General features: G+C 38.5%; 1 protein-coding gene across 2 annotated transcripts in view; it reads left to right on the top strand.

The window, feature by feature from the left end:
• The window catches only part of RLIM (ring finger protein, LIM domain interacting), a 30,494-nt gene extending 9,895 nt beyond the window's left edge, over window positions 1-20,599 (top strand). For both annotated transcript variants that reach the window (XM_030933955.1, XM_030933954.1), the window contains 3 exons: window positions 9,446-9,638; window positions 11,124-11,207; window positions 12,760-20,599. In XM_030933955.1, coding sequence (XP_030789815.1) covers window positions 9,470-9,638; window positions 11,124-11,207; window positions 12,760-14,375 — 1,869 coding nt within the window. In that variant the 5' untranslated portion in view covers window positions 9,446-9,469 and the 3' untranslated portion in view covers window positions 14,376-20,599. The remainder of the gene's footprint in view (window positions 1-9,445; window positions 9,639-11,123; window positions 11,208-12,759) is intronic.
• Window positions 20,600-21,024: the final 425 nt, after the last annotated feature.

The raw sequence follows: 21,024 nt of genomic DNA on the forward strand, positions 1-21,024 counted from the left end.
TTGGACTATGGTTTCCTGATATTTTTGGCATGCCTAAACTTTAAAATGTTTATTTGCACTTAGTAAACAATAGTGGCAGATTACATCTACCTGGGGCAGAATTTGTGGTTTTTAGATTTATTCCATTTCTTTTTTTTTATGCCACTTAGTGAAGGACTGCTTAAAATAAGACCGGGCTCATTGGGTGTGTGAGAGCAAAATTAGTTTACAAGGCATTTGAGAGCATTGCCTGAATTCTTGATTTCCATTTTCTTTGCAAATGTAATTACCTCTAGTCCAGGGGACCTCTGCAGGTATTGTAGCCATAGCTTACTCTTTAAATTCCCTTTTAAGGGAAGGAGTGCCTTGCCAGTGCTGAAATGTCTTGACCCCCGATTCCAGTCCATGGGAAATGCTAAGTTAATGCAGAAAGGATGGAGTCTTTGAAATAAGTGTGTTGCAGGAATATCATGGGGAAAATATTTTCCTTGATTGTCTCTGGCATATATATGGAAGGGTATGGGGAAAGGAGACAGCAGCATATTATTATTATTGAAGAGGTAGTGATTTGGATTTGTTCACATGTTGCTTTATGAGTGTGTCTCATTTACATTTTGAATTAAAATTTAGAAATCTCTCTTTCATGGAGTGAAATCCAAGCTCATCAAGCAGGAGCTGTTTAGGATTCAGAAATCTCTGAAATCACAGTGTCAGGAAAATTTTGAATGGAGGTATAATGTTTTGTCTCTAGTTTCCATGTAGGAAATAGTAGAAATTCTAAAAGGTCAAGAATGAGTCTTGAAGATTCATGAGCATAGGAAAGACTTATCTATCCCATGAGTATGGAACATTGTAAGATATTGAACCTTATTGTTTTATTTTTGGAAAACATAAAGGGGATGCAAATAGTGGGTTTGTAGAGCATGAACAATATATTGGTCACATTTAAAACTCTCCCTATTTGGGATTTCTTTGTCTTACAAAGAAATACTTTAAAGTTATGCTGCCCAATATGGTAGCCACTAACCACTGTGTGACTGTTAGACACTTGAAATAAGACTAGTGAAACTGAAATTTTAAGGTTTTTTTTTTTTTTTAATTTTAAGTTTAAAAAACTGAAATAGTGTAAAATGTTTTTCCATGGAACACAACTTTAGAACTACATTCCATTTTATCTGTTGAAAATTTAGCGTCCAACTTGTGATAGGCTCTAAGTGTAAAACACACACCAGGTTTCAAAGACAGTATTTTTTAATGTAAAACATCTAAATAATTTTTTTATGTTGATATGTTGAAATGATTTTTTTTTTTTTTTTTTTTGAGACAGAGTCTTACTCTGTCGCCCAGGCTGGAGTGCAGTGGCTTGATCTCTGCTTACTGCAACCTCCACCTCTTGGGTTCAAGCAATTCTCCTGCCTTAGCCTCCAGAGTAGGAGTAGCTGGGACTATAGGCGCCTGCTACCAGGTCCGGCTAATTTTTGTATTTTTAGTAGAGACGGGGTTTCACTATATTGGCCAGGCTGGTCTCAGAACTCCTGACCTTGTGATCAGCCTGCCTCGGCCTCCCAAAGTGGTGGGATTACAGTGAGCCACTGCAGTCAGCTGAAATGATTTTTTTTGGTTATGTTGAGTCAATAAGATACATTACTAAGATTAATTTCACATGTTTTTACTCTTAAAGCAGCTGCTTGACATTTTTAAAAATTACATATATGGTTCAAATTGTATCTCTTTTGGACCGTGCTGTTTCAGACAGATTACTAAGGGAAATGAACTCAGTGTTCACATTGGATTACTTTCAGTCATTTAAATATCCACAATATGCAAGGTACTGTGCTAGTGGCATTTGGCAGTTTTTAAGGGACTGTAATTCTGGTTCATTCCCTAAAAGAAATTACTTGGGAAGAGAAGACACATACACTTCAAAAATATAAAACATTATGGAAGGCAGGAAGTGCCACTCTAGTAGCATAGACAAGTGCTATATGCAGAGATGGATGGAAAAATTGCTAGCTGAGATAGTAATAGCTCCTTAGGAGGGAATATCTCATTGGATCTTGAAGGGTAGGTGAAATAGGGAGAGGCTAAGAGGGGGCTGAGGGGAATAGCAGTACATTGTGACAGTAGTAAAGCACAAGGTATGTTGGGGAAGGGGAGTATGGGGTAGAGGCAACCTAAGTGGATTGGTGTTGCCAAGAAAATGTTGTAATTTTGTGTCACTGGAGTATGTAGCTTACTATGACCCTAAGCCCAGAATAGAAGACCAAGAGACTTCATTACCCTGAATAGCATTTTAGTCCAAATGGTCTTTTGGAATCAGTCTCTTCTGGCTCTCACCTAATAACGAATCCTTTTTTTAATATCCAGCTTCTGCTTGATTATCTCTGGAGACAGTTTGCTTGCTTCAAGAGACTGATAACATCTCTCTTTTTTTGACAATTTTGTTAGATTGTTTTACTGAAAGGAAGAATTATTTGCTTCCACATGTCTTTAACTATTGACTCTAATTTAACCCTGTGGTTGCGCTCTCTTTCATGTTATTCCTCTCTAAATATTTGAAGATGGTAATTGTGTCCATTTTTAGTCTTTCTGCAGGCTAAGTACCTCCAGGTAATTCATCCATTTCTTTTGTGATGCTCCCAGGCTTCTCACTGGTGTTTCACTTACTCTACATGTAGTCTGCTTTTGTTTTTGAGATGGGATCTTGCTCTGTTGCCCAGGCTGGAGTACAGTGATGTGATCTTGGCCCACAGCAACCTCTGCCTCCCAGGTTCAAGCGATTCTCCTGCCTCAACCTGCCGAGTAGCTGGGACTACAGGCATGCATCACCATGCCCAGCTAATTTTTTTGGTATTTTTTTCAGTAGAGACGGGGTTTTGCCGTGTTGGTCAGGCTAGTCTCAAACTCCTGACCTCAAATGATCCGCCCAACTCTGCCTCCCAAAGTGCTGGGATTACAGGCGTGAGCCACCATGTCCGGCCTTCCACATGTACTCTGAACAGCAAGTTTCAGTGGGGCTGTTACCTGCTTTTATTTGAACACCATGGTCTATGAAATCAACTTGTGATTCTCATAGGTTTTGTAGCCAGGTCAGACAGGCTTTTTATTGAGCTTGTGTTAACCAAAAACTTGAAGTATCTTTCATGTGAACTGCCAAGACAGGTTCTTCCCCGACTGTATACTTTTACTATGGGCCCTTCATAAAGTGTCTGAGGTAGGATATTTACCATTGTTTTTATTTCAGCCCATCCTAGGAATCCACTGATAATTCAGCATATTTTTTATCATATATATCTTCTGTGCTAACTCACAGCTTCGAGTTGTTTATGGATCTGTTTACCATGTCTTGGGCAGATTCATCCAATTGGTTCATTTAAAAACGGTAAAGTTTACAGGGCTGTTTGCAAGTTAACATTGCTTCATAATCTTCGAGGGTGGTATTCAGCAACTGTGAATCCGTTTAATTGTATTGTCATCAAGCTCCTTACTACTCAAAAGAGTGTATGATTCTAGGTTCAGCATCAACATCACCTGGAAGCTTAATAAAAATGCAGAATCTCAGGCCCTACCCCAATCTGCTGAATCAGAATCTGTGTTTTAACAAGATTTCCAGATAATTCCTATTACACTGATCTATATTTCTTCATAATAGGAAGAAAAACCTCAGATCCTGTGCAGAAATCAAGTCAGTAAGTCAGCAATGTTATCCTGATGTACCTGTCAAAGAGATTCTCATCCCTGACTTTCAAAATAGAATTACCTGTGGAATTTAAAAAATATCCATGTCTGACCAACCCCAGAGAAAGCTCCCTAAGTAATTCTAATGTGCGAGCCAAGGTTTAGAACCATCCCTATGTAATGCAAATAAGGTTAATCTTTTTGGGGTTTTTTTGTATTTTTTTAAGTTTACCAGCAGTGCACTCCACTTCTAGTGAACATACTGTCTTCTACATGTTTGCAGTTTATCTGATAATGTATTTGCAGAATTTTCCCCTAGATGTATTGTTAGATTTTACTGCTCTGTAGTTTATAGATCTCACTTTTTTTGAAGATTGGATCATTTAGCATCTCTCCTGTTCTCTATGACATCTCAAAAAGATTGTCATTAGAAATTATGCATTGTTGGCTTTTGATTTTCTTTGAAAAGTTATTTTTTCCACTCTTTCCAGTTAGATGATTCTCATTGTTGAATAAAATAGAAACAAAATGGAAGTTGAGTGACTCTTCCGTCTTCTGTTAAGGTATCTGATACATCCCCCTCCATACTCAGTACAAGACCCCTTTCTTGCTTCACATTCAGTGTTTTAAATCTTTCGCATATTTTTGCAAGTTTCTGTTCCTTCTGGGTTTTTACCTCCCTGATAACTTTTTTTTTTCCTTTGAGACGGAGTTTCGTTCTTGTCGCCCAGGCTGGAGTTCAGTGGCACGATCTCGGCTCACTGCAACCCCCATCTCCCAGGTTCAAGTGATTCTCCTGCCTCAGCCTCCCAAGTAGCTGGGATTACACGCATGGGCCACCCCACCAAGCTCTTTTTATTTTTAATTTTTATTTTTTTTCTAGTAGAGACAGGGTTTCACCATGTTGACCAGGCTGGTCTCAAACTCCTGACCTTAGGTGATCCACCTGCCTCGGCCTCCCAGAGTGCTGGGATTACAGGTGTGAGCCACTGCACCCAGCCCCCTGATACTATTATTAAGACTTTGTGCCACTGCTGTAACCGTCCTTGGCATGTGAGTTTTCTCTTTTCTTTGATTCATGTCCTTCACATGTCAGAACTTAACCAGATATCTTTGCCTTCTTTGGAAGATTTATATTTTTCAAGCCTTTTAACCCTGCAGCTATTTTTCAGAACTATTTACGTATCCTACACAAGTGAATTTTGTCTTAACTTTCATGCATTAGCGTTCGAACTACTAACTGCTTTATTAAGAACATTGGTTAAATGTTCTTAGCAAATTTGAGAAATTATGGCTTTTTTTTTTCCTTTGTGCTCTTCTATATTTTTAAAAATCAGCTGCCTTTACCATTTCCAATACCAAGTTGTATTACTTGAGATTCATGTGGGAAAACTTGGCTTCCTTTTCATGTTTTTTTTGTTTTGTTTTGTATTTTTTACTGCCTGTTTTTTGTGCGGGTTTTATTTAAGTGTCAAAGTTTCAAGTATTATAAAGTAAGCATTTGTCAGAAATGTATATAGTATAATCTTACTACAATTAAGCAATCTCAATTATGAGATTAAGCAACTCCAAAAATATTATGATCTCGTCCCCTCCACCACCACCACGGTTCTTGACATGCTCATCTTAATTAAACAATGATAGGATAGTTCTAAGAATAATGATCTAAGGAAAACAGTGGAGATCTAGGTATGCCCATGTCTAGACTAAAATCTATTTAGGCTTAGCAAGCAGGCAGGGTTTGACAAGACAGGCTTCTTTGTGTTTTTATATCTGGAGTAAGACTTGACTTACTTTTCTCTTTAGAATTGATTTGTGAACATTCTGGCACTTCAGGGGTTGTGTGTGGGTGTATGTGGGGTTAAGTCATAGTACCAATATAGACTACCCTTTTTCCATAAGTCAAATTTTCATATTGTCCTAGTCTGTTCAGGCTGCTATAATAGAATATCACAAACTAGGTGGCTTATAAACAACAAAAACATATCTTTCACAGTTCTGGAGACTGGAAAATCCAAGATCAGGGTGCCAGCAGGTTTGATATCTGTTGAGAGCCCAATTCCTCATAGACAGCTGTCTTCTCACTTTAACCTCACATGGCAAAAGGACAAAGGAACTCTCTGGGGACTGTTTTATAAAGGCGTTAATCTCATTCATGAGGGCCCAATCCTTATGACCAAAGGCCCTACCTCCTAATATATTTATCTTGGGGTTTAGGATTTCAACATGTGAATTTGAGGGGGACATTCACATGTTGGGGTTTAGGATTTCAACATGTGAATTTGAGGGGAACATTCAGTCAGTAGCCCATATGTTCATGGAATTTACTTGTGTTTGTGGGGAACGTAAGGGAAATCTGGGGTTGTAAGGGAAAGAATCAGGATGAACATTTTTGTTTGTAGTCTCCCTGTATTTTAGATTGTTGACTACCATTGTTTTTGTTGTGTGCAGTGTTAATTGATGAGTATGTGTGGAATGTCTGCCAATATTCTGGTTTCCTTAAACTCGTACAAATAGTGAATGACAAATAAGAATTTTTGGCTAAGTTTATATATTACCTAGAACAGGAGTTGGCATACTTTTTTTGTAAAAGGCCAGATAGTATAATATTTTAGGCTTTGCAGATCAAAAAGCAAAATTGAGCATATTGTTACTTACACAAAAAAAGAGAGAAACAAAATTCTCAGTTTTTCCTGGTAAAATTCAAAATTCAAAATAACAATAATTGAGTACAGTGTTTTGTGAGATCGGTTTACTAATGAGAAGAATGACAGTCTTTTGAGGATAACATTTTGCTTAATTGGGATTCATAGCTAGTCTTCCTTATTAGTCATTTGCAAATGTTCATTTATGGCTAACTTAAATATTTAATATTTGAAAGTATCTTTTCATACATATAGGTATTACTATCTTAAGCAATCCACAAGTGTATGATTTTAGTGAAGTGTATGCATCTTTTAGAAGGTATCTACAGAATTTTGTTAGATTTTTTATGGGTTTTTTTTGTTGTTGTTTTTGGCTTTTTTTCAGATGGAGTCTTGCTCTGTCACCCAGGCTGGAGTGCAATGGCGCGATCTCTGCTCACTGCAAGCTTCACCTCCCGAGTTCACGCCATTCTCCCGAGTAGCTGGGACTACAGGCGCCTGCCACCACACCCAGCTAATTTTTTGTATTTTCAGTAGAGGCGGGGTTTCACCGTATTAGCCAGTATGGTATCCATCTCCTGACCTCATGATCCGCCTACCTCGGCCTCCCAAAGTGCTGGGATTACAGGTGTGAGCCACCACGCCTGGCGATTTTTTATCCTTTAATTTTTTATGAAGATGGGGTCTCACTATGTTGCCCAAGCTGGTCTTGAACTGCTAGGCTCAAGTGATCCTCCTACCTCGGCCTCCCAAAGTGCTGAGATTATAGGTGTGAGCCACCACACCTAGCCAGATGATTTTAATATTTACCTTTTGGCATATTACCACTGCGGAGATATCACTTCCAGTTGAGAGTTAGATGGAAGCTCCTCAGTTGCACAGTTAAATGGATTTTGAAATAAGGAAATTTATTTTGTGCTTACACTGGGGTCTGCAAAACACTTCTGGAATTGTAGTTTGAGCTCAGAAAATGTATGTGTTACAAATTTGCCTGGGAATGGAGCTCTCATTACTTTGTCAGCACATGAAGTATATAAAACAGCTTGACATTACATGTGATACGAATGTTATTGTTGAAATGGCTTTACCACAGTGTAAGTTTCATATATAAGTGTTTTTTGCTTTGTTGTTTTAGGATGGGTTCATTAAGAAACATTATCAAGTCTGCAGGAAACACTAATTTTCCAAGCTATTTATTGTTTGGTAATAGTAACTGAGAGCAGTTCTCATGCAGAAAAAAATTCCATCTTTGCCTTGAGCACAACAAATCACAATAAAACTTTACCAGTATTAGCCCGTCAAAATGCTGTGTGGTAGAGCAAGACAAGATTTCTGACAAAAATTCATGGAACTTGAACTTAAACCAGAGTTCATAAGAGAGAAGTTCATCATTAGTGCTACTGGTTCAGTAATATGATAGATTGAAATATTTTCTTCAGATCACCTGCTGATGAGTAATAAAATAAATAACCATAAACATTAAATACCTTACATTTTCATAAACTTGGTAAATTTGTCCAACTAGATCTTTTTCCATTCCATATGTATTTTTACCATTCCAGTAGTAACATATCTTATTATGAGATTCTGCTTCAGGTTGTGCTGAATTAGAGTTTTCTCAGCTTTGAAAATATTCTCACCTATGATTATTTCATGTAGACTACACATAGAGGCTACTTCTGCAGTTCAAACTCCTTGAATAATCAACACTTGGCTCTTTGAATAAACAATAACTTTTAAGTAGTATCAGTTACATTTTGTCAGCAAATCAAGAGCCAAAGAGAGAACCACTCCATCATTTACCTTATTTTTCAGTTGATTAGTGACGTTGCTTTCAATATTCCCAACTTTTTGGACCACTATACTCAACAAAAGTCCAATATTACATTTATTTTCTCTGGACACAGTTCTTTAGCTTCTGCACTCAAACATAATTTCACTAACTCACCATCAATAAACAGCTTTCCTTGCTTAGCCAATAAATTAGCCACTTGGAAATTTACTTTGACTGAAGCCTCATTTTTATTTTTGTGAAGAAATATTTTGTGATGAGATTTCACTTTAAATTTTCTGACTTTTTAAACCGTAGCTTTCCTGTGAATTGGGAATATTGTCACTAGTGTTTAATAGTGTCAGTATATATTGTATTTAGTATATAGTCTTTTTTACATAATCATGCATTCTTTGCCATCTAATACGATTTTTGAAAAATCCATCCTCTGCTGCACCTTTAAGCATGACATTCAGAGTCCACTTTTCTCTTTGTTTGAGATGATGAGTGTGTACTCAGTTTTTTTTAATGCCACAGTATGAAGGCACTTGAAATGCTGTCGTTATAACTACATCACTGCAATCTGGAGTGCACAGAGCAGCAGTCCAAAGCAATGGAAGTGCCACATACAGTCTCAAAACTGCTTAACTCTGCCATTATAGCACAGAAGCAGACATAGATAACGTGTAAATGAATGTGTATGGCTGTGTTCCAATAAAACTTTATGAACACTAAAATGTGAATTTCATATGTCACAAGTTAGTATCTAAAAACCATTCTTCGATTGCAAGGAGAATAAAAATATGCAGCATGAGGCTGGGTGCGGTGGCTCATACCTGTAATCCCAGCACTTTGGGAGGCCGAGAAGGGTGGGTCACTTGAGGTCAGGAGGTTGAGACCAGACTGGCCAACATGGTGAAACCCTGTCTCTACTAAAAATACAAAAATTAGCTGGGCGTGGTGGCAGGTGCCTGTCGTCCCAGCTACTTCAGGAGGCTGAGGCAGAGAATCACTTGAACCTGGGAGGTAGAGGTTGCAATAAGCTGAGATCACAGCACTGCACTCTAGCCTGTTGAGAGAGCAAGGCTCCATCTCAAAAAAAAAAAAAAAAAAAAAAAAAAACCACAGTATGTCTGGATTTGGCCCAAGGGCTTTAGTTCGCCAACCCTATCTGGCTCAAGGGCTGTAGTTTGCCAACCCATGACCTACTCTTAATATAACAGTGCTTTTCAGGAGTTTTTGTTAGGAAATTTCATTTGAGGTCTGAAAATCCACGTCTAGACCTACATTCTGGATTTTTACATAATTGAAACTGTTGTATAGAATGCATAGTGACTTTTATTTTCAAGATTAGTCTCCTTTCTCTTTTCAGGTAATTTCCCACTTGTTCATCAATATGGAAAACTCAGATTCTAACGACAAAGGAAGTGGTGATCAGTCTGCAGCACAGCGCAGAAGTCAGATGGACCGATTGGATCGGGAAGAAGCTTTCTATCAATTTGTAAATAACCTGAGTGAAGAAGATTATAGGCTTATGAGAGATAACAATTTGCTAGGCACCCCAGGTATGCTTACATATATTTAAGGATTTATAAATGTAAATTGCTGGTTTAAAAAAAAACCTGAACCTGTTTTAAAAATCCATTTCTTTAGCCATTATGAAATATTATTTAATATAAGGGATATGGAATGACATTTATTGCTGTATTTATTACCTGATTGTATTTACTCATGTTTGGAATTACACTATATCAGAGAGATTTTTAACTTATGAATTATAATATGAATTTTTAGTGTTCTTAGTTAGCTTTATCTAACTTACTAGATAAAAATCCGAGTGTGGAATAGCTAATGGGAACTTAGTTTTTAGGAAAGACTTACTCTATTTTGTTAAATCTCTGATTTTCTGAATATGTCCCAGTTGTAATACTCTAGATCTAGCCCTGGGTAACATAGCAATTAGAAGTTTGTGCTTGATTATCTTTTACCCCACGAAGTCCCATTTGATCCTAGTTAAAACTCAGTATCTGTCTTCCTCCTCATTTCTGTTTAATTCTACTTACCTTTGAGTAATTGCTTAGATTTTAAAAGGTAAGGTTTTTGCATGACTTTTAAGAGAGGGAGTGTGTTTTGAGCCAACAGTACCAGGCTTGAATCAGAATGCCTTAGTTGAAGTTCTGGCCCTGCTGTTTGGTGTGGCTTCTGGCAAGCCAGTCTGTCACTCAGTCTGTTTCTTCATTTTAAAATGCAGTTAACAATATCTTCCTCTCAAAGCTTCAATTCTTAAAAATTACTTATTTATTTACTTTTGAGACAGGGTCTCATTATGTTGCCCTGGCTGGACTCAAGGGATTCTTCTGCCTGAGTCTCCCAACCCAACAAGCTGGCACTACAGATGCAGTACCACTGTGCGCCCAGCTTAGAATTGCCTTTGCCTTTTTTTTTTTTTTTTTTTTTTTTTTTTAAGCAGAGTCTTGCTCCGTCGCCCAGGCTGGAGTGCAGTGGTGCAGTCCCAGCTCACTGCAACCTCCGCCTCCTGGGTTCAAGTGACCCTCCTCCTCAGTCTCCTAAGTAGCTGGGATTACAGGCGCCCACCACCACGCCTGCCTAATTTTTGTGTTTTTAGTAGAGATGGGGTTTTGCCATGTTGACCAGGCTGGTCATGAACTCCTGACCTCTGGTGATCCACTTGCCTCGGCCTCCCAAAGTGCTGGGAGTACAGGCGTGAGCCACCATGCCTGGCCTAGAGTCGCAGTTTTTAAAAGTTAGATCTTATATGCAAAAGAACTTTGTAAATTGCTTGTAATATGTTTCCAAAGAAGTGAATTTTTCCCGGGTCCTACCTACTCCTTGGTTTTTCTCTCAGAGAATTGGGAACCACTGGTTTTCTTTTCTCTCTCTCTCTTTTTTTTTTTTTTTACGTTTTCTCTTAACTTTTAAAAATATGATTTTTTTCTAATCATCTTGTGTGAGATTACTATGAGTCACTGATAAAGTATTTGATTGTCATACCCCTAATGTCATCTTTGCCCTGTGGTGTTAAATTTCAGGTGAAAGTACTGAGGAAGAGTTGCTGAGAAGACTACAGCAAATTAAAGAAGGCCCACCACCGCAAAACTCAGATGAAAATAGAGGTATATTTTGGTTTTGGTGGGGAGGTGGATAGATGATAGAATGATAGGAGCTTTGTAATAGTAAATGTCAGCCAAAGATTATCCAAATTTGGCACAAATTAATTTGGTGCTAAGTAACTGCTCATAAAAAGAAAACTGACATTTTCTTATACTTAGTGAGAATGTCAGCATTTTTTTTCTACCTCGCCTTTGGGATGTTTATGTTAATTGGAACACAGTGAGAAATGGCCTATTTAAATGTGATTTTGTTTGTTTTTCACCTCCATTGAAATTTACTCCTACTTAATTCCTTCTTTATAAACGTGCGACTTCTTCACCAGCAAAAAGAAATGTCTAAACCCAGTGGCTCCTAATGAGATATAATTTTGCCCCATGTGGGACATTAGCAACGTCTGGAGACATTTGTGTAGAGGGCAGGAATGCTGCCAAACATCCTGACATGCCATAATGCACAACACAGCCCCCATGACACAGAAGTAACTGGCTTAAAATGTCAATAGTACCACTGTTGAGAAATCCTGCTCTAACCTCAGGTCTGGTGTTTCACTCCCAGTGTCGAGTAGGGATTTTGACTGTGTAACCTGAGAGGCTACGATAATAATTTGGTTCTTGAGCATGCCAGTGTATGTGCTATGCAAGGTTCAGACTACTTACTTGATTTGATCTTTAGTTTCATGTCAATTGAAAACCTTGGTAACTTTAAGAAATATGCAAACGCTTTTAAACCTATAAATCTTGTTTGTATTTTTCTTATGGCTACAATAAGTAGTCCTGTATTTTAAAACAACCTCAAATGTTATCAAAGGCACAGTATGTAGACTAATAAAAATTTGACAGAAATGTAGCTTGAACTAAATGTGACTATTCGTTAAACACTGTCTCCTTACCTAGTCTGATTACATTAGTGTTTTGGCAGAGGACTGAAAAAATGTCCTCTGGCCATCCCACAGTGGTATGCTTGGCCTTTATATGATAAATTACTGGAAATAGACTTCCTCCAGATTCCCTTTAAAAATCAGATAATTCTCTAAATTTCTCTAATATAGATTGCTCTTTTCAAATGGAATTAGAATTTTCTTGCCTGATAAGTTTATGCAGTGTAGTTTGTAAAAATCTGTAATTATGAAATGTGTTCCGAATTTTTTTTTTTTTTTTTTTTTGAAACGGAGTCTCGCTCTAGCCCGGGCTGGAGTGCAGTGGCCGGATCTCGGCTCACTGCAAGCTCCGCCTCCCGGGTTTACGCCATTCTCCTGCCTCAGCCTCCGGAGTAGCTGGGACTACAGGCGCCCGCCACCTCGCCCGGCTAGTTTTTTGTATTTTTTAGTAGAGACGGGGTTTCCCCGTGTTAGCCAGGATGGTCTCCATCTCCTGACCTCGTGATCCGCCCGTCTCGGCCTCCCAAAGTGCTGGGATTACAGGCTTGAGCCACCGCGCCCGGCTGTGTTCCGAATTTTTAAGTTCTTTAATGCAGAGTTTTAGAGCACTTATTATATGATTGTCCTCATTTTAGTAGTTCCTTTTTCTCCCTCTCCCCCTCCTTTGTTTTGAACAGGAGGAGACTCTTCAGATGATGTGTCTAATGGTGACTCTATAATAGACTGGCTAAACTCTGTCAGACAAACTGGAAATACAACAAGAAGTGGACAAAGAGGAAACCAATCTTGGAGAGCAGTGAGCCGGACTAATCCAAACAGTGGTGATTTCAGATTCAGTTTAGAGATAAATGTTAACCGTAATAATGGGAGCCAAAATTCAGAGAATGAAAATGAGCCATCTGCAAGACGTTCTAGTGGAGAAAATGTGGAAAACAGCAGCCAAAGGCAAGTGGAAAACCCACGATCTGAATCAACATCTGCAAGGCCATCTAGATCAGAACGAAATTCAACTGAAGCATTAACGGAGGTCCCACCTACCAGAGGTCAGAGGAGGGCAAGAAGCAGGAGCCCAGACCATCGGAGAACCAGAGCAAGAGCTGAGAGAAGTAGGTCACCTCTGCATCCAATGAGTGAAATTCCACGAAGATCTCATCATAGTATCTCATCTCAGACTTTTGAACATCCTTTGGTAAATGAGACGGAGGGAAGTTCTAGAACCCGGCACCATGTGACATTGAGACAGCAAATATCTGGGCCTGAGTTGCTAAGTAGAGGTCTTTTTGCAGCTTCTGGAACAAGAAATGCCTCTCAAGGAGCAGGTTCTTCGGACACAGCTGCCAATGGTGAATCTACAGGATCAGGACAGAGACCTCCAACCATAGTCCTTGATCTTCAAGTAAGAAGAGTTCGTCCTGGAGAATATCGGCAGAGAGATAGCATAGCCAGCAGAACTCGGTCTAGGTCTCAGACGCCAAACAACACTGTCACCTATGAAAGTGAACGAGGAGGTTTTAGGCGTACATTTTCACGTTCTGAGCGGGCAGGTGTGAGAACCTATGTCAGTACCATCAGAATTCCCATTCGTAGAATCTTAAATACTGGTTTAAGTGAGACTACATCTGTTGCAATTCAGACCATGTTAAGGCAGATAATGACAGGTTTTGGTGAGTTAAGCTATTTTATGTACAGTGATAGCGACTCAGAGCCTACTGGCTCAGTCCCCAATCGAAATATGGAAAGGGCAGAGTCACGGAGTGGAAGAGGGGGTTCTGGTGGTGGTAGTAGTTCTGGTTCCAGTTCGAGCTCCAGTTCGAGTTCCAGTTCCAGTTCCAGTTCCAGTTCCAGTCCTAGTTCCAGTTCCGGTGGTGAAAGTTCAGAAGCTAGCTCAGATTTATTTGAAGGCAGTAATGAAGGAAGCTCATCATCAGGCTCATCAGGGGCCAGGCGAGAGGGTCGACATAGGGCCCCAGTCACATTTGATGAAAGTGGCTCTTTGCCCTTCCTTAGCCTGGCTCAGTTTTTCCTCTTAAATGAGGATGATGATGACCAGCCTAGAGGACTCACCAAAGAACAGATTGACAACTTGGCAATGAGAAGTTTTGGTGAAAATGATGCATTAAAAACCTGTAGTGTTTGCATTACAGAATATACAGAAGGCAACAAACTTCGTAAACTACCTTGTTCCCATGAGTACCATGTCCACTGCATCGATCGCTGGTTATCTGAGAATTCTACCTGTCCTATTTGTCGCAGAGCAGTCTTAGCTTCTGGGAACAGAGAAAGTGTTGTGTAATTAAGATCTGAACTCTCAGCTATGTAGCTGATATAGTGATGGGCAAACAGGAATCACTTGCTTTTATGTCCACTTTTTGAGTGGTACTTAAATGTAAAGTAACAACCTGAATTGAGTCATTGCTTTCTGAAGGAATCATTGTCCTTTCTCCACTTTTTGTTCCAGTATAAAAGGAAGTATTTTAAAAGCCACGTTTTAGGACCTAAAAATCTGATTTCTGTACCAGTTAAATTGGTAGCATCACTGTTACTGATAATTTATCATATACACTCGTCAATTTTTCCTTTGTTATCTTAAAAGATCTGCCTTAGCAATGGCTCCTGTTTCATGTTGATCTTTAAATTTTCCCACGCCATAAGAGAGAGGAGCGAAGGAAATTACTAGTTTAGACTAAGTTACAGTATGTGTTTCATAAGTGATTAAAGCTATACCATTCCCAGTTATTAGTTGACACAAATTCAGCCACATTCTGAATATTGTTTGTTCACCTTTCAGACTTGGTGATACTGGACGTGTCAGTGTAAATAACACTAAGGTTAGGATCTTCTAAGTGTACAACTGTCTCCTAAGCCCATCACTGTGGCACACTGTAGAGTGAGCTTATAGTTTAATTGAGATATTTATCTTGTGGAAATATTAAAAAGCCTATGCTTGTGTAAGTGAAAAAAAAATCACATTCATTTGTTTAAAAATGTAAAGCTATTTTGTAGAGGCTCAGTACTTTTCCAATGCACTGTTGTATGAATGCATTAAAAATTGTAAAGTACCATGCTTAGAACTGAGAAAACTGCTTTTTGTGAGCCAACATAGTAACAAACACACCAAACAAAGTACAAAGCTGCTTTTGTAAGTGTGTAGATGTCAAGAGCAGAACATATCTATAATATTTAATGTATGTGAACAGCTACTGTGACATGCAAAGGAAAGGACAGTGCAGAATCAAACTGTGTTGAAGACCAGTGGAAATCGTATAATTTAACTTGGATTTAGGCAGGAAGTGAAAGATGGGAGGAATAAAGAAAACGGCTCTGGAGGATTTAAAAGTTTTCCTGAAGACAGTAATAATGCAGACACAAACTGGTTTCATATGGTGAGAGCAGCCGCAGCAGCAGCTTGACCTGGTATTCTACCTGAGTAGATGAAGCAGAAGATCAGCAAATTTGGCAGAGTTTTGGTTTAAGAAAAACAAACCACTACCACCTCACACAAGTTAAATTGATGTTTTTACAAGTCTGCTCCTCAAAAATGAAAAGATGGAGGAAAGAGACTATAAAACCACTTGTAGCATATGAAATGCAGTTGGTACACATGTGTGTGTTAATAAGAAAGTCTCGAATTTGTGTTATTTTTGAGATTTGTCATTTAAGGTACCATTGCACACGTGATAATATTTCATTACTATCTCTAACACAGACCTAACATCTTGAATTTAAAGACCAGTTGAAGATTAAGGGATTTTTATCCTTTGTTGAAAGTGAGTCATGTTGGGTTATTTGAAATTCAAGTTTTAATTGTGCTGCCCATATATGAAAATGAGACTGCTGACTCACTATCTATGGACATGCACTTTATGTTGGTTTCTTAGTAGTAAGAGTAACTTCATGATAACCCCAGTCCTCTTGCCTAGTTTCTTTTTTGAGGCTAGCTGGGGTTAGGATTAGAATGACTATGGAGCAGGTATTTATTCTTCTGGGAAAAGCTTTAACAGGCCAAAATAGGGATTGAACTTGTCCTTGGCCTTTATCAAAGCAAGCTAGCTACCCAGACATAGTCAGATACTCTACAAAATAAACAAGTCTGCTTTAGGAATTGTCTGGCTACCTTCACTGTTGTCAACTTAGCTGTAAAGATTATTTCAAAGCTCACTCTTTCATGATTTCTTCTGGCTTTCAATCCTACCTAAGTATCAAGGAAATTAACTTGTAAATATGGTAGTTGTTTACTAAGGATATGTACTGCTCTTGCAAGGAAATAATGTCCAAACAAAGCTTCACTTATTTTTTTTATAAGCAGATTTCACTGTTTATGGCGCTTATGTAATACATTTTATCTTTTTAAAAATTTGTCCGTGTAAAAGTCAGGATTCCTTTATATTTGTGAGCCTCCTTTTCTCCTTTCCTAAGGATATAATCTACAGTTTTCAGATCTGCAGGGTAGTCTTGATTGGCTAAAAACAAATCAGTTTTCTTCTTGGCATAAAGTGTTTCATTATTATAGGGGTGTTCATTTTAAATAGTTTAAAAACAATTGCAGCACATTCTAAGCATAAGAGAAAGTTATTGACAACAGGTACCTTCCTAACCTCCCAAGATGTACGACTCATTTGTGAAGTATTAAGAGGTAACTCAAGCAGAATGCTGGCTATGAATGTAGATATTGAAGCTATTCATAAACACTGGAAATAGAATTTTAAGCTTGTAGCCTTCAGTGGAATGCACACATTGGACATGTGCATGTGAACACCTTTTTCAATAGCACTCACGGATTTCCATTCGATTGTATAGAATGAATACAAGTATTTTAGTGGAATTTGCTACTTAATTTTTTAATCTTGCAATGTCCATGATTATTACATGCTTACTGGTGTTGTGGACATTGAAGACAAGGTCATTCGTAGGTGTCAGATTACGGTGGAGAACAAAAATCGTTTTCCCCCCACCAACATCCAATCACCATTCTCGAGGGAACATTTCTTGCAAAACACCTTACATTTCATTTTCTATCTTTGCACTTTTTCTTAAGTACAGAAATGTCTTTAAGACCTAGTTTGAACTTCATGCAGTTAGAGGAACAAGGATAAACAATGTTGGGAGTTCACATTGTTCAAAGCATAGGGAAAAGTACCAAAACCCAGATTTTCTTGAATATTTCAGATGTTTTTAAAAATTCACTTACTAGTCTGAAATGTTTGAAGTGTTTTAACTGAGTAGCTGACAAAGTTGAGGTTTTTTTGTTTTGTTTTGTTTTTTGAGACAGAGTCTCACTTGGTCACCCAGGATAAAGTGCAATGGAGCGATCTCGGCTCACTGCAACCTCCACCTCCTGGGTTCAAGCAATTCTCCTGCCGCAGCCTCCCGAGTAGCTGGGATTACAGGTGCGTGCCACCACACCTGGCTAGTTTTTGTATTTTTAGTAGAGATGCGGATTTCACCATGTTGGCCAGGCTGGTCTTGAACTCCTGACCTGAAGTGATCTGCCTGCCTCAGTCTCCCAAAATGCTGGGATTACAGGCATAAGCCACCATGCGCGGCCAAAGTTGAGGTTTATTAGTACTATTAGAAACAGTTGAGCAAGGTAAATTAAAAGATTGCAGACTTTGTATCAACACTATAGAAGATGAGCCACCTTGTTAATTTGGAATATTTGCTCTAAAAAGAACATGTAAGTTATACCTCAATGGTGTTAATGGAGGTGGGGATTGAGAAAAGTGTTCACATTAGTGTTGGAATGTAGGTAATTATACAGTCCATAAGAAAACCTTCAGCACCAGGAAATAAAATATGTGTGTGTACACACACACAGTTTTTTAAAATGATTATTGGAATTCATCCAAACCTTAAGATAGGAAACTGGTTGGCTGTAAGTGTTGCCTCAAGTAATGTGTCCCCCTTCCCTGGAATAACATGTCTTTTCTGTGCCAAGTATCCTCTCCTAGTGTCAGTGTCTCAAATTGTATTTATGGAGGGTTGTCACATAATATGCTTTGTATTTAACTACCTGCTTCTCGAGCGTCTGTGACATGAAATGGGTCAAGCATCAGCCATGACTTTCAGTTCCCAAAATACCCATATGATAGGGAGGTAAAGATTGCAAAATTCCTCTTAAAAGGCCATTTTTACAGCTTGCTAAAATATAGTGGCACCTTGTGGTTGTTAATATTTTTTCTTTTAAAGATGGAGAATGTTTTTATTCTTCCCCTTTTCTCCTTTGTTCTTTTGCGAACAAAAAAATTTATAATCTGCCTTATTCGATTTTTTTTTTTTAAGTTTTACCTTACAGGCTTCCCTGTCACATGTTTTACCATATTAAGTACATAGAAGCCATGTTTGCAGGGCACTTTTATTCTCCTAGTCTTATAAGACTATGCTGATTGTTACTTTCTGAAGTATTCTGTACCTTAGTATGCAAGATTGTTAAGGCACATGTTAAAGTGTCAGGTGTGTTTTTTTCCTTTAATTCTTCAGTATGTTTATATTCAATAACAGTATTGTAATTCATTGAGTTAACTAGTAAATTGTGTGCTTTTGAAAAAACATGAAAAATGTAAATTGACAGCATACTTCATTTGGAAAAAAGTAAAAGATCAGAGGAACTAGTATGTCACTTATTTATTTTTATTTTATTTTATTTTTTACTTTTTGAGACAGGGTCTTGCTCTGTCATCCAGCCTGGAGTGCAGTGGCATGGTCACGGCTCACTGCAGCCTTGACTTCCTGGGCTCAGGTGATTCTCCCACCTCAGCCTTCCAAGTACCTGGGACTACGGGCATGCACCACATCACCTGGCTAATTTTTTGTGGAGATGGGGTCTCGCCATCTTGTCCAGGCTGTTCTTGAACTCCTGGGCTCAGGCAATTCGCCTGCCTCATTCTCCCAAAGTGCTGGGATTATAGGCATGAGCCACTGTGCCCAGCCTCACTTATTTTTAAATCAGATTTTTTAATCAACTAAAACAGCTGTGAGTTAAGTACCTGCCCCGCAAAAATTGTTAGGATTATGAAATTTAAGAATTATTTTCCTTAACTGGAACAGTTCTAAAATTTATCTGATACTCCTCTAACAAGTGAGTGATCTCATTTAAGTAACCCCAGTTTGTATCTTAAAGGCTACAGCATGGAATTGAGCTGTTTAACAGTGTTAGAACTGTCAAGTGATAATCACAGAACAGTTTGTATTGGTTTTATAATTCTCATGTCTTGATCAAATCTGAAGGAACTAGGCATACCCTCCAACACTCTAAAAATTAGTGAGATATTTATTTTTATTAGGATTTGTTTATTAAAGTTCCACAAGCTGCTTTATGGTCAGTTGGGCTGAGTAGTAGATATCTTAAAGACATGCAGTGAAAGTGAACCCTGTCATACCATGGTGCCTCTTGATTTCAAGGTTCCTCTATAAGTTCTTCATCATGCAGAATTATTTCAATACCAAGGTATGGTTGAACCAGCTGTCCAGCCTTAACTCTATTTAGTGCCCCATTACTAATGTTCTTTTAACTGGTTTGTATGTGTTTTAACTGTCCAGTGTTTGGATTTTACCTCTTGATAGCTCCATTTGTCCCTGGTGCTGCTTTTAAGGATGTAGGGCCATGTGATCAGGTATCAAGTTGAGTAGGTACGCAGTTGGCCTATTGATGTATCTGTGCCTGTTTTATCTTCTCCCAGGAAGAGCTGCTTTGGTATAGTTGTTTACTTGGATTCATACAAAGAACAGGGCAGCAATCTTGGAAAGCTTTCTGAAGCTTATAAGAACCTGAAGGGATTTGGAGGGGGAACAGTAACAAAGGCTGCCTTTATGTCTTTGGACACAAAGCACATAGATGTATGTTCTGTAAAGACTAAAGTGATTGTTACACCAGGGCTTCCTGACCTTCGGGAGAGACTCAAAAAAGCAGAGAGGAGCACAAAGTGAAGTTAATTTGGTTGGTTTGCTTTTTCTGGTTTCTCATTTTCTTTCAATTTAAACCTGAACATAACACCCTTCTCCAATATCTATCCAGCAGACTCCTGGTTGGGAAGCCCTGTATTAAATTTTGAGAATGTACACAGTTTTCTTTTGTACAGTGCTTTACACCTGCTAAAAGTTAACTTGTTTAATGCAAAACAAGACCTTGAAAGGTCAATCATATTAAAGCTGGTTTGATTATTAATAGTTATCTTTTAGGAAGAAGCTTTTTTCCCTATGTAAGATGTCATACTGCAGATTTAAAATATAGACTATCAATAAAATGCATGAAGTGATCATTTGTGCTTGATCATCTCTCCTTGGGTTTTTCTTTAAAAAGGGGAATCTGCTTTAAAGGTTCTGTTGCTTCAAACCAATGTCAAATGGACTTGATTTTTAGAATCAAATGGAATTACAGTGCAACCTTGATTTTTATTCCCCTCACTGCTATAAGTGTGGGCAGGTACTGGTTTATATGTTATAACTTCTGTTTTATCTGTGTTGTGTAGTTGAATGGCTTAATCGTTGAGTGGTAAAATAAAAGATTATATTCCAATACAAGAATCCTGGAAAGATTTATATGAATGACATTTTAAGTAGGTGCATCTTTGCTGTTTCTTGTATTCTTGCCATTGCTCTGACAACTCCCTTGCTTGCCCTCTATATATACAAAAACTTGTAGGTGTGCACATGTGTTTGTACTTCTGTCTTCCATTTCTATCTTCAACCTCTTTTTTTTTTTTTTTTTTTTTTTTTGAGACGGAGTCACTCTGTCGCCCAAGCTAGAACTGTGGTGCGATCTCGGCTCACTGCCAGCTCCGCCTCTCGGGTTCATGCCATTCTCCTGCCTCAGCCTTCCGAGTAGCTGGGACTACAGGCGCCCGCCACCACGTCCGGCTAATTTTTTGTATTTTTAGTAGAGACGGGGTTTCACTGTGTTAGCCAGGATGGTCTCAGTCTCCTGACCTCGTGATCCGCCCGCCTCG

The sequence above is a fragment of the Rhinopithecus roxellana genome, chromosome 7, assembly GCF_007565055.1.
Source record: "Rhinopithecus roxellana isolate Shanxi Qingling chromosome 7, ASM756505v1, whole genome shotgun sequence".
NCBI lineage: Eukaryota > Metazoa > Chordata > Mammalia > Primates > Cercopithecidae > Rhinopithecus > Rhinopithecus roxellana.